This window comes from Crotalus tigris, unplaced genomic scaffold, assembly GCF_016545835.1.
Source record: "Crotalus tigris isolate CLP2741 ecotype Arizona unplaced genomic scaffold, ASM1654583v1 scf7180000024513.1755786, whole genome shotgun sequence".
Taxonomy (NCBI): Eukaryota; Metazoa; Chordata; class Lepidosauria; order Squamata; family Viperidae; genus Crotalus; species Crotalus tigris.
In genome coordinates, this window is record NW_024100685.1 from 1,348,667 (window position 1) to 1,360,675 (window position 12,009).

Genomic DNA, 12,009 nt, shown 5'->3' on the forward strand with positions numbered 1-12,009 from the left:
AGGTTCACAGAGCATCTAAAATGTGGCTGATAAAACAAAAATGTTGTCTGACTATTTAAATGTCAGGGTCTTGATCATTTTGGTGTCTGTCATTCCCGTCTCCAGCTCCAGAATATCCCTTTTCTAGGATCAAGCGAGATGGAATCCATAGATTTGTGAAAAGTGTTTATGATTTTGGCATTTTGTTTTGAACCCTTTGGTGTTTTTATCAAGCTGTCTCCCTTCAACCCCTTCCTAGCTGGGCCGGGTAAGGCCTTGGCTGCTGCCTCAGATGCTTCCGGGTGGCTCCCAACAGAGTGGGAGGGGAGAAGCCCCCCCCAGGCCCCTTTGGGGGAAGGAGGCAAAGTGGAAATGGGGCGACCATTCCTGTGGCTGCAGCCGAGAGGAGCCCGTGGCCCTCCGGGGCGGTGCAGGGGCCAGGCGGGGCCTCCGTCTCCCAGGCCCTCCAGCCCCCTCCTCTTCCACAGCTGCTCCCCAGCCCGGCCAGTCGGAGGCCCCGCCGAGCTCACCCTTCTCTTCGATCTCGTGCTTCAGGATCTCCAGGTCCATGGAGAGATCCTCCACCTTCTCCTTCAAGGAGTCCACCTCTTGCTGCAGGGACTCGGCCCGCTCCTCGGCCATCTCCTTGTCCAAGGTCGCCATCTCAATGGCGTCGGCGGTGTCGGCCATCTCCTCCACGTAGCGGTCTTTGGCCTCCAGGGCTTCCCTGGCTTCCTGCAAGGGCAGGGAGGAAGCGGCCCCTGAATCGCAGGAACGGGGCTCGACGCCCTGGGGCTGTCAGTTGGGTCAATGCAGCTTTGGGAAACCCTTTCTCTGAGGGGGGGGGAGAGATGTGCCCCTCGGGGGCTGCCACGCCAAAGGGCGGCCAGCCGGCAGGTCCATCCATGCAAAAGTCCGGCCTCTCCCTGCCCACCTTCTCCCCCCCCTTGGGCTTCTCCCGAAAGCTGAGCAGCCCCACCTTCTTGGCCTCCTTCAGGCGCTTCTGCAGCTCCGTCTGCTGCTCCTGCATTTTGCTCTTCCACTCCTGGACCTGCTCCAGCTGGATCTTGTACTTCTCCAGCTCCTTCAGCTTGGCCTTGTCTTCGTTGCGCTTCATCTTGAGGGTCTCCAGCTTCTCCTCCAAGTCTCGCACCTGCCCACGCAGAGACTCCTCCTCCTGCCAGGTGGGGAGAGACAGAGAGACCCTCTCAAGCAGGCCCCCCCTCGGGAGGGAGGGCTCCCCTCACCCCCTCTCTACGGTCACCCGGCTCCCCACGGCAGCACCAGATGACCCGGTCCTGTCAAATTGCAGGAAACTGGTTTTAGGGAGGAGTGGGACCTTTTCTCCAACAAACGTCACCTGCCTGTAATAAAAATATTTTCATTTCTGCTAGGCCTCCCCGAGTAGAATGATAGTTCCTTTTGAGCGGAATGTCATTCTGCATCCTAAGTTGCCGTCCTGGCCACTCACATGATCAATGGACCAAATTTACGCAGCCATCTTTGGTAGACAAAGAGACACGTTGATTTTTTTTCGTCAGGAAGCCCCTCAGTCTCCTGGCTGTTGATCTAGGCCAGGGGTAGGCAACCTTGCCTCTTTTATGACTCAGCTCCCAGAATTCCTGAGCCAGCCATGCTGAGGGGAAAGGGAGAGGTTTCCAAGCTGAGCCAAGCTGGCTCAGGAATTCTGGGAGTTGAAGTCCATGAGTCATGAAGGGGGCCATAGTTCCCCCATGCTGGCTCAGGAATTCTGGGAGTTGAAGTCCACGAGTCATAAAAGAGCCAAGCTTGCCTACCTCTGGCCTAGGGCCTAGGCCGCTTTATGACTGGTGGACTTCAACTCCCAGAATTCCTGAGCCAGCCATGCTGAGGGGAGAGGTTTCCAAGCTGAGCCATGCTGGCTCAGGAATTCTGGGAGTTGAAGTCCACCAGTCATAAAAGAGCCACGGTTGTCTACCCCTGACCTAGGTTGCATTTAAGGCCTGCTTTGGCATGGACTCTAGCTGGGGGAGGCTGAGAGCTGAACTGAGGAGGAGGAATCTGAGCTGGATGCCGAGCTGAGGGCAAAATGTCCCGTCGGAGAAGCCAGAGGCCGCCTCTAAGGAAGGGAGCCCAAGGAGGCCCTGCCAGAGGTGCCAATGCGGGATTAAGGGATTTTATGGGAAGGCTCCATCCTGACTGGTGGATCCCTGGATTTCACAGCAAGGAAGTCTGCCTGCGAGACTCTGCAACTCAGTGGGGAGAGACCTTCTGCCTTCCGCCCCTTAGCCACATGCCAGAGGTGGGTTCCTGAGGCTGCTAGCTGGGCCTGGCTTGGCTTGACCTTAGGCAAGAGGGATGCTCCAAGTAGTGCTGAGCCCTGATTCAGGCCCTTGACCCTGGCTACCCGCTTGCAGGTGCCCGACGCCAGAGGAAGGGGGGGCAGAGAACGGCCCTTCCGCATCCAGGGCTTGGCCACCCTCTTGGTTGCCCTTGCCTCACCAGCAATGCCCGAATCCTGCAGCCGGGGGGCATCTGGAGGTTGCAGCCGGTCCCAACGTCCCAAGAAGCCTGTTGCGAATGTGCACCCGGACCTCCCTGCCCCCCCCAAGCAGCAGACTGGGGTCCCCTCACCTTTGTTGGAGACAGGATTGCCGGAGGAGCCACCGGGGATGCCAGAGCCAGGACGGGCACCACGGGGGCAGCCAAGGGGGTCTGTGCAGGGGTGCTTGGTTCACTGCTGCTCATTTCACCGGCAGAGGCCGAGGCCGAGCCAGAGAGCCCCGCGGTGCTGCTGGATGTGGCCGAACTGCCGGTCCGGGTGGGCTGCAAGAAAGAAGGAGAGTGAGAACGGCCTTCTCTCTGGAAGAGATCGGCCAGGCTGGCCATCGGCCTCGGCCTTTATAACGGGCACCGTGCAGGCACAGAACCACACGCGGCTTCTGGAAAAAGTGCCAAGGAACTGAGCAGTCCGGCGATCTGCAAAAGCCAAAATTTTAAATGTTACAGTTGGCTGCTCTAAGGGAGGCAGCGGAGTAGCTGAAGACAGGCCTGTGTGGCCCCTGGGGGGGAGGGGGCTGGCAAAATGCCTGTGATTTCCCCTCCCGTGCTGGGAAACGCCACCTGGACCAGACTTACAGGGATGCCCTGGGGAGCAGAGGGGGTCCAGGGTCCTGCTTTGTGCTTTGGGGCGTCTCCCTCTTCTCTAGTTCTCTGTGAGGCAGGGGCAAAATCCTCCCAGGTGGGCTTCAACTGAGCCTTCAGGTTGGTCCTTCCGCTGAAGCGGCTCAGAGCGCTCCTCCCCCAAGACCCCGCTGTCTGTCCACCCCAACCCCCCCCCCAACCCCCAGAGTTGCCACTCTATCAAATCGAGCGTAGCAGGAGAAAATTATAAAATACGGGGAGATTAATTTTGTCAGGTAAGTCCATAAACACTCAATCCAAAGTCGGTGTTCCCTTCGGTGTCTCTACTAATGCACTTGGAGGAAAAGATGGAAGGAACACTTATCAAATTTGCAGATGACAAACTGGGTGGGACAGTTAACACCAAAAGAAGAATAACACTAAAATGGGTCTTCAAGCTTATCTAAATACAGCAGAACGCCATGGAAAGCAGCAGAGGACAAGCAGAGTCATTTCACCGAGAGAGAAAAGAATCCAAGGTCCAGGAGAACGAAAACAGTGGGGGGGGGGAGCAGAGCAAGGGTCGTTGCCTGCAAATTGGATGATGAGGTAGGACAGGGTTGAACAAAAAAGGAAAGAAAACACGATTTTAGGATGTCTTTTTCCAAAGTGGGGGAGTTAAATTGTCCTAACTTTCTTTATTTTGCTCAGACCCCACCTCAAGGGCCATCTCCAGGTCAGGGAGAGGACAGTCTCCAAGGAGGAGGGGGTCTTCTTCCCTAGCAGCCCCCCCCGTGGGCAACTGGGACAGAGCCTGGGCCCGAAGGGGGGGGGGAATGCAGCAGAGACAGACGCCTGCCGGGAAAGCTTGCACCGACTCCTGCAGCAAGCGGGCGCCGGACTCTGCTCTGGCCAGCTGCCCGATTCGGAGGCGATTTGTTTTTCTCCTTTCCCCCACATCCCATCCAATTCCCTCTGGAAGGAATCCCTCGTCTCCAGCGCAGGGAAGAGGCCTCCGGACCGGAGCTGCTGCCAAGGATGCAATCAGACGAGAGAGGCAGGACCCCCCCCCCCCAGGAGCTCAGAGAAGGAAAGGGAGAAAGCCCCCCCCCCACGGATCGGGCAGGGAAAAGGGGAGGTGGGAGGGTGGCCCTTTCAGACTTGATGGGGTTTCTTAAGGTTGAACTACTTTATCAAGTTATGTTTCCTGGTTTACCTGGGGCAGCTGGCAAAACCAGAAGGAACTAAAGATTACAATTAAAGGAAGAAAAGAAACTTCAGTTAGACTTATTGATACAGAAGGGAGCAAAATATTTTAACACTGGAAATGTTCAAGGATGTGTTTGAACAACGGACCTAGCCGTTCAATTTAACGGGTCTGCCTCTACCGTAGAGACAGACGGTGTACAAGAGAGAAGGAAAAGGATTTTCCAGACAAGATCGAGACTGATGTGAAGGCAGATTTAAAAATCACAGGCTACAAGAATGACATGAAAAAAGTTGCCACGTTGGGACATACAAACCACCTCGGCTGATGTCTGGACAATTAAAAGAGACACATGAACAACCAACCAAGACAGAGAGAGAGAGAAAGACCTGGACAACATTCCCACACTGCACTTGCAAAAGGGGCTTGTTAAAGCTTTGAAGAACTTTGTGTGGAGGACGAGGAAGAAACGAAATCAAGTTCTGGGACTTCATTTGAAGGGACTGGAGATCCAGGTGGTTAGAAGCAAAAGGAAGGACTATAAAGTTGGCTTATTTGATCAAGGATAATGATAAAATAAACCAACCGTACCAATAATAATCCGAGGGAGACGGGCAGTTAAGAATTATGAAACAGGAATAAATAAAAATAGACACATTGTTATCCCTCTGGCAACCCTAAAAGGACTTTTGCTGGTTAAGACTGAAAAAAGGTTTTATGGATTTGAGATATGGGAAGAAGACCACCCATATTTTAAGAGGCGGCAGTAAATTACTTTTTACTTGTGATGAGGGGGGGAAGTCATTTGCTTTCTTTTTCTTTACCATATTCTTATTTTTTGTTTTCTTATTAGTTTTCCTGCACGTTCCGTTGTCTTTTTATCCCTTTATTTCTTTTTAGCTTGTATAAAATTACTATTAAAAAAAAGAAAATGGCAAGGGCGGCCCGCCCCCACCCCGCCCTTCTCACCTTAGGCCTCCTAGCCGTGGTCTGGAGGCCGGAGGCAGGAGCAGAAAGCAGAGGAGGAGGAGAGAGAGTCACACGGGGGAGACGGGAACAGAGAGACACAGATGGCGACGGCAGCAGCAGCCCAAGGAGAGGATAAAGTGGGGGGAACGACAAGAGAGACAGGAGTGTGATTAGTTGCGCGCAGCGTCAGCCCACAAACCCCGCTGGCCACTAGCCGGCCACCCACCTAGGACCCCTGGTCCCCCCAAGCCCCAGCAGCAGCAGCAGCAGCAGCGCCCGAGACCGGCATGAAATGCTCAGACTCAGGAAACGGGCATCCCGTCCACCGATCACGGTCAGCCCACAAACCCCGCTGGCCACTAGCCGGCCACCCACCTAGGACCCCTGGTCCCCCCAAGCCCCAGCAGCAGCAGCAGCAGCAGCGCCCGAGACCGGCATGAAATGCTCAGACTCAGGAAACGGGCATCCCGTCCACCGATCACGGTGTGTTTGTTGAAGCCAGCCTGCCCCACAAGGCATCTAAGGTGCCTCTGTTTCCCTAGAGGGGTGGCTGTCAACGAGGCCCCAAAAGGGGACTGGTCTCTCTTCTGCCTGGCTCTGGGCCGGCCGGGCTCTCGAGAGCCTGGGCACCAAGGACTGACCACCAGAGGACCAGCGCCCGAGCGTGCTCTTCCAGTGGGAGGGGGCTCTGAAGGCCGGCTCCACCTGGAGGGAGGTGGCATTTCTCTCCGGGTGCAGGTAGAAGGCTCCCACAACTTTCCCCATCCTCCTCCCCGACCCCTTGATAGGCCGTCCTGAAGGGCGGATCAGCCCTCCAAGCAGAGCCTGGTATTTATGCTGAGAGGCCAGTCTAGAGCCAAGATTCGGGAAGGCCCTCCTCCTTTTGCAAAAGCTGCAGAGATCGGCTTATGGGCCTGGATCAGCTCATGGTTCCCAGACTAAGCCCAGCTGGGCCTGACCGTGTTTATCTGGGTCTGGCTTATGAAATGGGCTGCCCACTGCTAGGCTCTCCTCGCCCAGCACCCGACCAAGAGCAGCAGAGCCTGCAGGAGTGGAAGAGGGCCGGGAAGATGAGTGGAGTCGGAGGACTGCTGCGTGCGGGACAGGCCCAGGGGCAGCTGCTGGGCTCTGACCCCCTGATAATCCCCCTCCTCAGGGAAAGCTTTGCTCTTACTTGCCCAACCTGCCAGGCACAAGGAGGCGCTGTGTGTCCTTGGAGGCGACAACTGTGACTGGCACTTGCTAGCCCCTTCAGAATTCAGCCCACAGATATTCTAAGCTTTACCTTCTTCCAAAAACAACAACTTCTGGTTGTTGATGATGCTGAGAAACACCTGAGAGGTTCCGCTAAACCTCAGAAGGGATGCAACAGGAGAAGGGGAGGGGGCCTTGGCTCTGTGCTGAACCCCTGCCCAGCACCGGGTCATCTCCGCAGGTGCAATCGTAGCTCTGCCTGGCTTCTCATGGGCACTGCAGCACCGTGGCCGATCTTGACTCCCGCCCTGTAGCTAGAAGGGGCTCCCCAGTGAATCCGAGTCACTCAAGGTAGCCTCCAGCTCTGAAAACGGGCACAGAAGAGGGAGAGGCTAAGCAGAGGCAACTGCGCTAAGGGAGGCCTCCTGGCCAGGCAACCTAGTGGAAGGAGAACATTCAGACGGCCAGCTAGAGCAGAGAGGAAGGGCCAGGAGAGCAAACCTCATCCACTCCCGCATGGGGGCCAGGCGGCCCTTTCCTCTCTCCAGCCTATCGTGCAGATGATCTTCTCACCAGAGCAAAACCATCCGGGAGGTCTCAGGCAGGCCCGCCCGGGTCTACATCTAGAGCCTGCCACCATCATGGCTGGAATATTTCACTTTTTCCCCAAAAACCGTCCGATAAGTGATGTCACAAGCTATCAAATCCAATTCTCCCTGGAGTGGTCTTCCATCTCATGATATCTCCCCTGACGGGATAGGTAAGGGCAGCTGTCTGCTCTCCGATAGAGGTGAGAATATGCTCCAACTCTGGACGCTCTCCCAGGCACGCCAGAGGCTCCTAAAATGGCACGAAAAGCAGAGCTTAACGGCGGGGAAAGGACACGAGGCAGAAAATGGATCCAGCGTCCTTGGTACAGTTCGCAGCACTGGCTCCTTCCAAGGATGAAATTCAGCTTGGTCCAAAACTCAACCGGAATCTTGACTGAGACGGGCCCGGATGATCTGCTGCGGCCAGAATCCCCCAAAGCTGGAAAAACAGCAGGATCTCCTGATCCCTGGGCCAGAAGTGACTCAGCGCCAGGAAGGAGCTTCAGCCAAGTCCCCGAAGGCCACACCTGACTTTGGGGGACAAGGAGGGATGCTCTGTGCACTGACCGGCTCCTTCCACACTGAGCCCAGCCTCCTCGGACACTTTTGGACCACGCGGCAGACCTTGCTTCCATCTTTGAACCATCTTCTCTGAAACACACCTTCATTTTAGGACAAGGGTTACTGAAAGCAAGACAGCTGACGTAAGCTGAGCAATGCGACAGACTTCCCCAGAATTTGCCAACAGTCTGTAGATCTACACAGAGCAACTCTGTAGGATCATTCCACCTGAGGGCAACATGGGCAAAAAAGGCCCTTTTAAAACAGTTTCTCTGAGTCATCTGGAATCCAGAAAGAGGATCACCAACACTCCATCTTCCCTTCTGGCCTTCCTCCAGATTCAAGCTATCCCAGTTAAGGGAGGATCGGTCTGTGGGCCTTGGATCCAAAGGAAACGCAGAGGGATACTTAGGGCTGCCACTCTCCTTGCGATGCCCAAAGGGAGGGAGGGAGAGAAGGCAGCTGGGGCCTCAACGTGCTCGTCCTCAGATGGATCCATCCTAACCTTGCACTCAGCACACGTTCCAAGTCTTGAATCTGATCCAGCGCATACACTGGGAAAGACACGTGCACAAAAGATGCCACAGCCACCCACAAAACATCCTAAGTCACCAGGCATAACTCAAGACATTCGTCTTAGTGTTTGAGGAAAAGCAATTCAATAATCCAGACGTTTCTGTTTTGGTGCCACAAGCAGACTATCCCGCCTCAGCACACGGCTTCAAGACAACCGTCCAAAATGTAGAGCTTTGCGTTTATCACAGGCCGTTGCAATCTAGGATGCCACGAAGAGGCCGAATTCTGGACTTCCTTCTGAATCCTGTTGCTTCCCTTTTCAAGGCTCTTGGGCCTCTCCCATCATTTCAACAGAGCTTGAAAGGAGGAGGAAGAGGAGGAGGAAATGCTTCAAACGGAAGAGCGAGCGTATGGACAGGCAGCTCAGGGCAAACTCTGGGCTGTGGTGAGGATCACAAACCCAGAAAAGCTATCAGATCTGAGAAGAGGCCAGAGGCGGCTGCAGGATTCGTAGCACCTGGCAGCAGTTGTGAAATCTTCACAGGACACAAGGCAGCCGGGGGAGCTCAAAGGAGCGCAGAGTGTGGATTTCAGCCTCCTCATGGAGGGTCAAGCAGACGTCTCCAGCTCTGCACGGCAGGGAGTGCCTGCGTTGGTCGTCTGGGGACGGCTGCATAGGGGTTCCATTTAAATTTCTGCAAATGGAGTATCCTGGCTGGGGGCCCCCAAGCAGCAAAGCACAGGACAGGTGGTGGGATCAACCAGTCGGAACGCAGGATACGTACCTCTGCACCAGACACAGCTGGGATTCGGGAGGTGTGCACGAGTGTGGGTGCTTGTGCAGCCCCCTGCGACCCCCGCTCACCCATCAAGCCCTCGGCTGGGTAGGGATGTGGCAAGGCCTCTGTGGGGGGGGGGTTGCGAGCACCTCCAAACCAGCCTTAAGACAGCCGTTCTTCAAAGGAGGATCAAGCCCCATGGCTGTGAGAATATATTCAGCTTTCTTCTGCCATCCAAGCGAGATTAATCATGATCTCAAAATGGAACCAATATCTGTTGCCGCCTCTTGAACAGCTGATTTCGTCGGTCTCCTCTGCTGCAGAATGGTGCTCCCCAGATGGACATTTGCCCAGAGAAGCAATTCCAGGGATGCCCAGGGCCTTCCTCCTTGTGCAGGGGGAGCAGCGCGCAGGTGGAGGAGGTGAACTTCCTTCCCCTCCTAGAGACAACAGCGGCCGTGCTTCCTCTACGGAGATTCTCCGTCATAGTTATCCCAAAGGTGCTTTTCCACGCGGGAACCAGACTTCCTTCAAAAGCCCCTTCGGGACAGCCGTGCTTTGTTTTAAAATTATAACCAGAAATTTGGGGCAGCACTGGAAGAATAATTGTCTCATTGTTTTTTCCTTCTCTTTATTGAGGCTCCTTTGTTCATTGAAATTCACCCAGGGTGCATCTCTCTCCTGTCTGCGATGTGTTTCTGAGCCCAGAGGGCCCCGGCCACCCCGACAGAAGGCGAGAGAGGGGCCCTTCGCCTTTTTCATTGCAGGGAGACGCTGAAGCGAAAAGACTGGATCCCTCCGTCTCTCTGACCTCGTGCTGCCATCTCTCTGACCATCCCATCTGCCCTGAAATCGCAGCTGTTCCCAACCGGGAAACAAACATTGATTGTCCTGCCTTGCTGGAAAATAGCAAATTAGAAGCAAGTCACAGCAAAGGACTTGTGGGCATCAAAGCCTTGGATGAAAATACTGGGGGGAAATAAGGTTCCTGCTAAGGGACGAATAAACTGCAGCTGGGAGTAAACACAATTTACCTAAACTGAGTCAGAGCAAATGTAAATGAGACACAAGACCACTCTGGCTAAGCTAAAATTTGGACCTGATGAACTGTATTTCAATTGTCTTTAAATTTCTTTTATTCCAATGAGGTATGGGAAGTCCCCACTACCAAATTTCTTTCAGAGTTTCAACATTTCTAAGATTGGCTGTGTCCTTTAGGTGTCCCTCTAAACAATAAAAGTACAGAGAGGACATCTCCAGACAAAGATTTGTTATCATTTTTGATTTCAAAAAATGTAGAGCTGATCTGCATTTTATTCCTTAACAGATGCTGGGGGAAAGAAAGGAAGTAGGCTCCACAGTGAGAAGATTTTAAGTGGAAGAGTTTTCTGGACCTCTGTAAAATCCTGCGAAGGAGGCCGAGGGGCTGCCCCAGACAAGCTCTCTCTGGAAGCCCCCCCCCCCAGACTTCCTGAGATGACGGCAGTCCGGTGGCTCATCCTAAGCTCTACCTCCGCACCCAATTCTCAGAGCCAGCTCCCAGGCAACAATCTTAGCTTGTTTTTAAAAGGTTCCCATGAGAGCAAGGTGCAGGTAACAGAACAACAGAGTTGGAAGGGACCTTGGAGGTCATCTAGTCCAACCCCCTGCTTAGGCAGGAAACCCATACCATTTCAGACATCTTCTTAAAAACTTCCAGTGTTGGAGCATTCACAACTTCTGGAGGCAAAGCTGTTCCACTGATAATTGTTTAGATGTGGGCAACCTGCATTTGCCCACTTTCTACACAGCAACTGCTCATCGAAAGCCTAATTTCGAGTGATGGTTTTGAGCGTGCAGATGTTTCTCCACCACAAAAGCTAAGTTTCCTAAACCCTCAGAGATGTTCCCAGACGTAAACTTTCCTTAAGTGAAGGACACAGAGAATCAGCTCCCAGACCTTTTTGCCACTAGCCAGGCACTCTCTCAGCACCAGCCTTTTGGGACGAAAAAGCAAGTCAACAGCAGCCATAATATCAATAAGATCTGAGGTTAAAAACCTTCCAACAGAGAGTGAAGGGCATCCATCCAAATTGAACTGAGCGGAGGATTGGATCCAGTGTTTCTTAACCTTGACGATTTTAAGGCATGTGGACTTCAACTCCCAGAATTCCACAGCCAGCATTGCTTCTAGTATGCAAGATGTGCATACTAGAAGCAAACGTGATCCTCAAGATCCCTTTCAAACGTTACGGCTAAGCTAAGCTAAGCCCAGCATCTGTGCGCCCTTCCTCTGGCTGAACCGATCTCTGCCTCTTAAGGTAGCTGCCATCCAATCCGACCCAACCCAGCCATTTGGGGCCCTGTTTATAACTTTTCCCCAGTGGAAGTCCATCCTGCGTGATCCACTCCCATCTCCTGGGAGAGCAGAAAAGGCACTTCCGAAGCTCTGAGCAGGGCAGGGTCAGGCAGGAGCAGCCACAAGCACCACCCGGTTATTTAGTCGAGGCCCTGCCAGGAAGAGCTGGCCCCTTCTCGACCCTGGACCTCACAGCCTCAAGCCCACCCGCTGGATCTGCAACGGGGGCTCGACTTGGAGGTCCAACGGGCTGGCCGTAAAGCCAGCGGCTCTTGGAAGAAAGAAAGAGCCCCCAGCAGAGAGGGACTGGCAACTGGCTGAAGAGATGGGAAGGAAAATGGCTGATGGGGAAGCCTAAGAGGCTTGAGGAGAGAGAGAGAGAGAGGGCAACTCGCAGGCAGCTTTCCCGCGATGGGCCCACTCTGGCCTTGGCAGCCGCACCACTGCCCTGCCTGCTGCTGCGGGCAACAACAACAGGAGCAGGAGGAGCAGCAGCAGCAGCAGCAGGAGACCACCAACTCCTACGCGAAGGAGGACAGGCAACGAAATGCGACCGGGAGCCTCGGAGTCAAGCATTCCCCCCCCCACACACACCGCCTCCATTCCTGCTTCCTCCCCGCGCCCCCCCAGCCCCAGCTATGCCAGGCAGAAGGCTCAGCAGCAGCAGCAGCAGCAGCAGCAGTGGCGGGAGCAGCAGCAGCCGCCCGCCTTAGACTGTACCTTCCGTGTGGTGGCAGCCTGTTTCATGGTTGCAGAAGGGAAGGAAGGAGCAGA

General features: G+C 54.5%; 1 protein-coding gene across 7 annotated transcripts in view; it reads right to left on the reverse strand.

Annotated features, from left to right (window-relative positions):
• Positions 1-12,009, reverse strand: part of DCTN1 (dynactin subunit 1) — a 48,390-nt gene that overhangs the window by 10,541 nt on the left and 25,840 nt on the right. For 4 of the 7 annotated variants that reach the window (XM_039333824.1, XM_039333820.1, XM_039333822.1 and 1 more), the window contains 5 exons: positions 11,956-11,973; positions 5,258-5,278; positions 2,593-2,784; positions 959-1,156; positions 510-714 (listed from right to left, as the gene is read on the reverse strand). In XM_039333824.1, coding sequence (XP_039189758.1) covers positions 510-714; positions 959-1,156; positions 2,593-2,784; positions 5,258-5,278; positions 11,956-11,973 — 634 coding nt within the window. The remainder of the gene's footprint in view (positions 1-509; positions 715-958; positions 1,157-2,592; positions 2,785-5,257; positions 5,279-11,955; positions 11,974-12,009) is intronic. The other 3 variants (XM_039333827.1, XM_039333826.1, XM_039333823.1) reach the window with 2 other exon arrangements.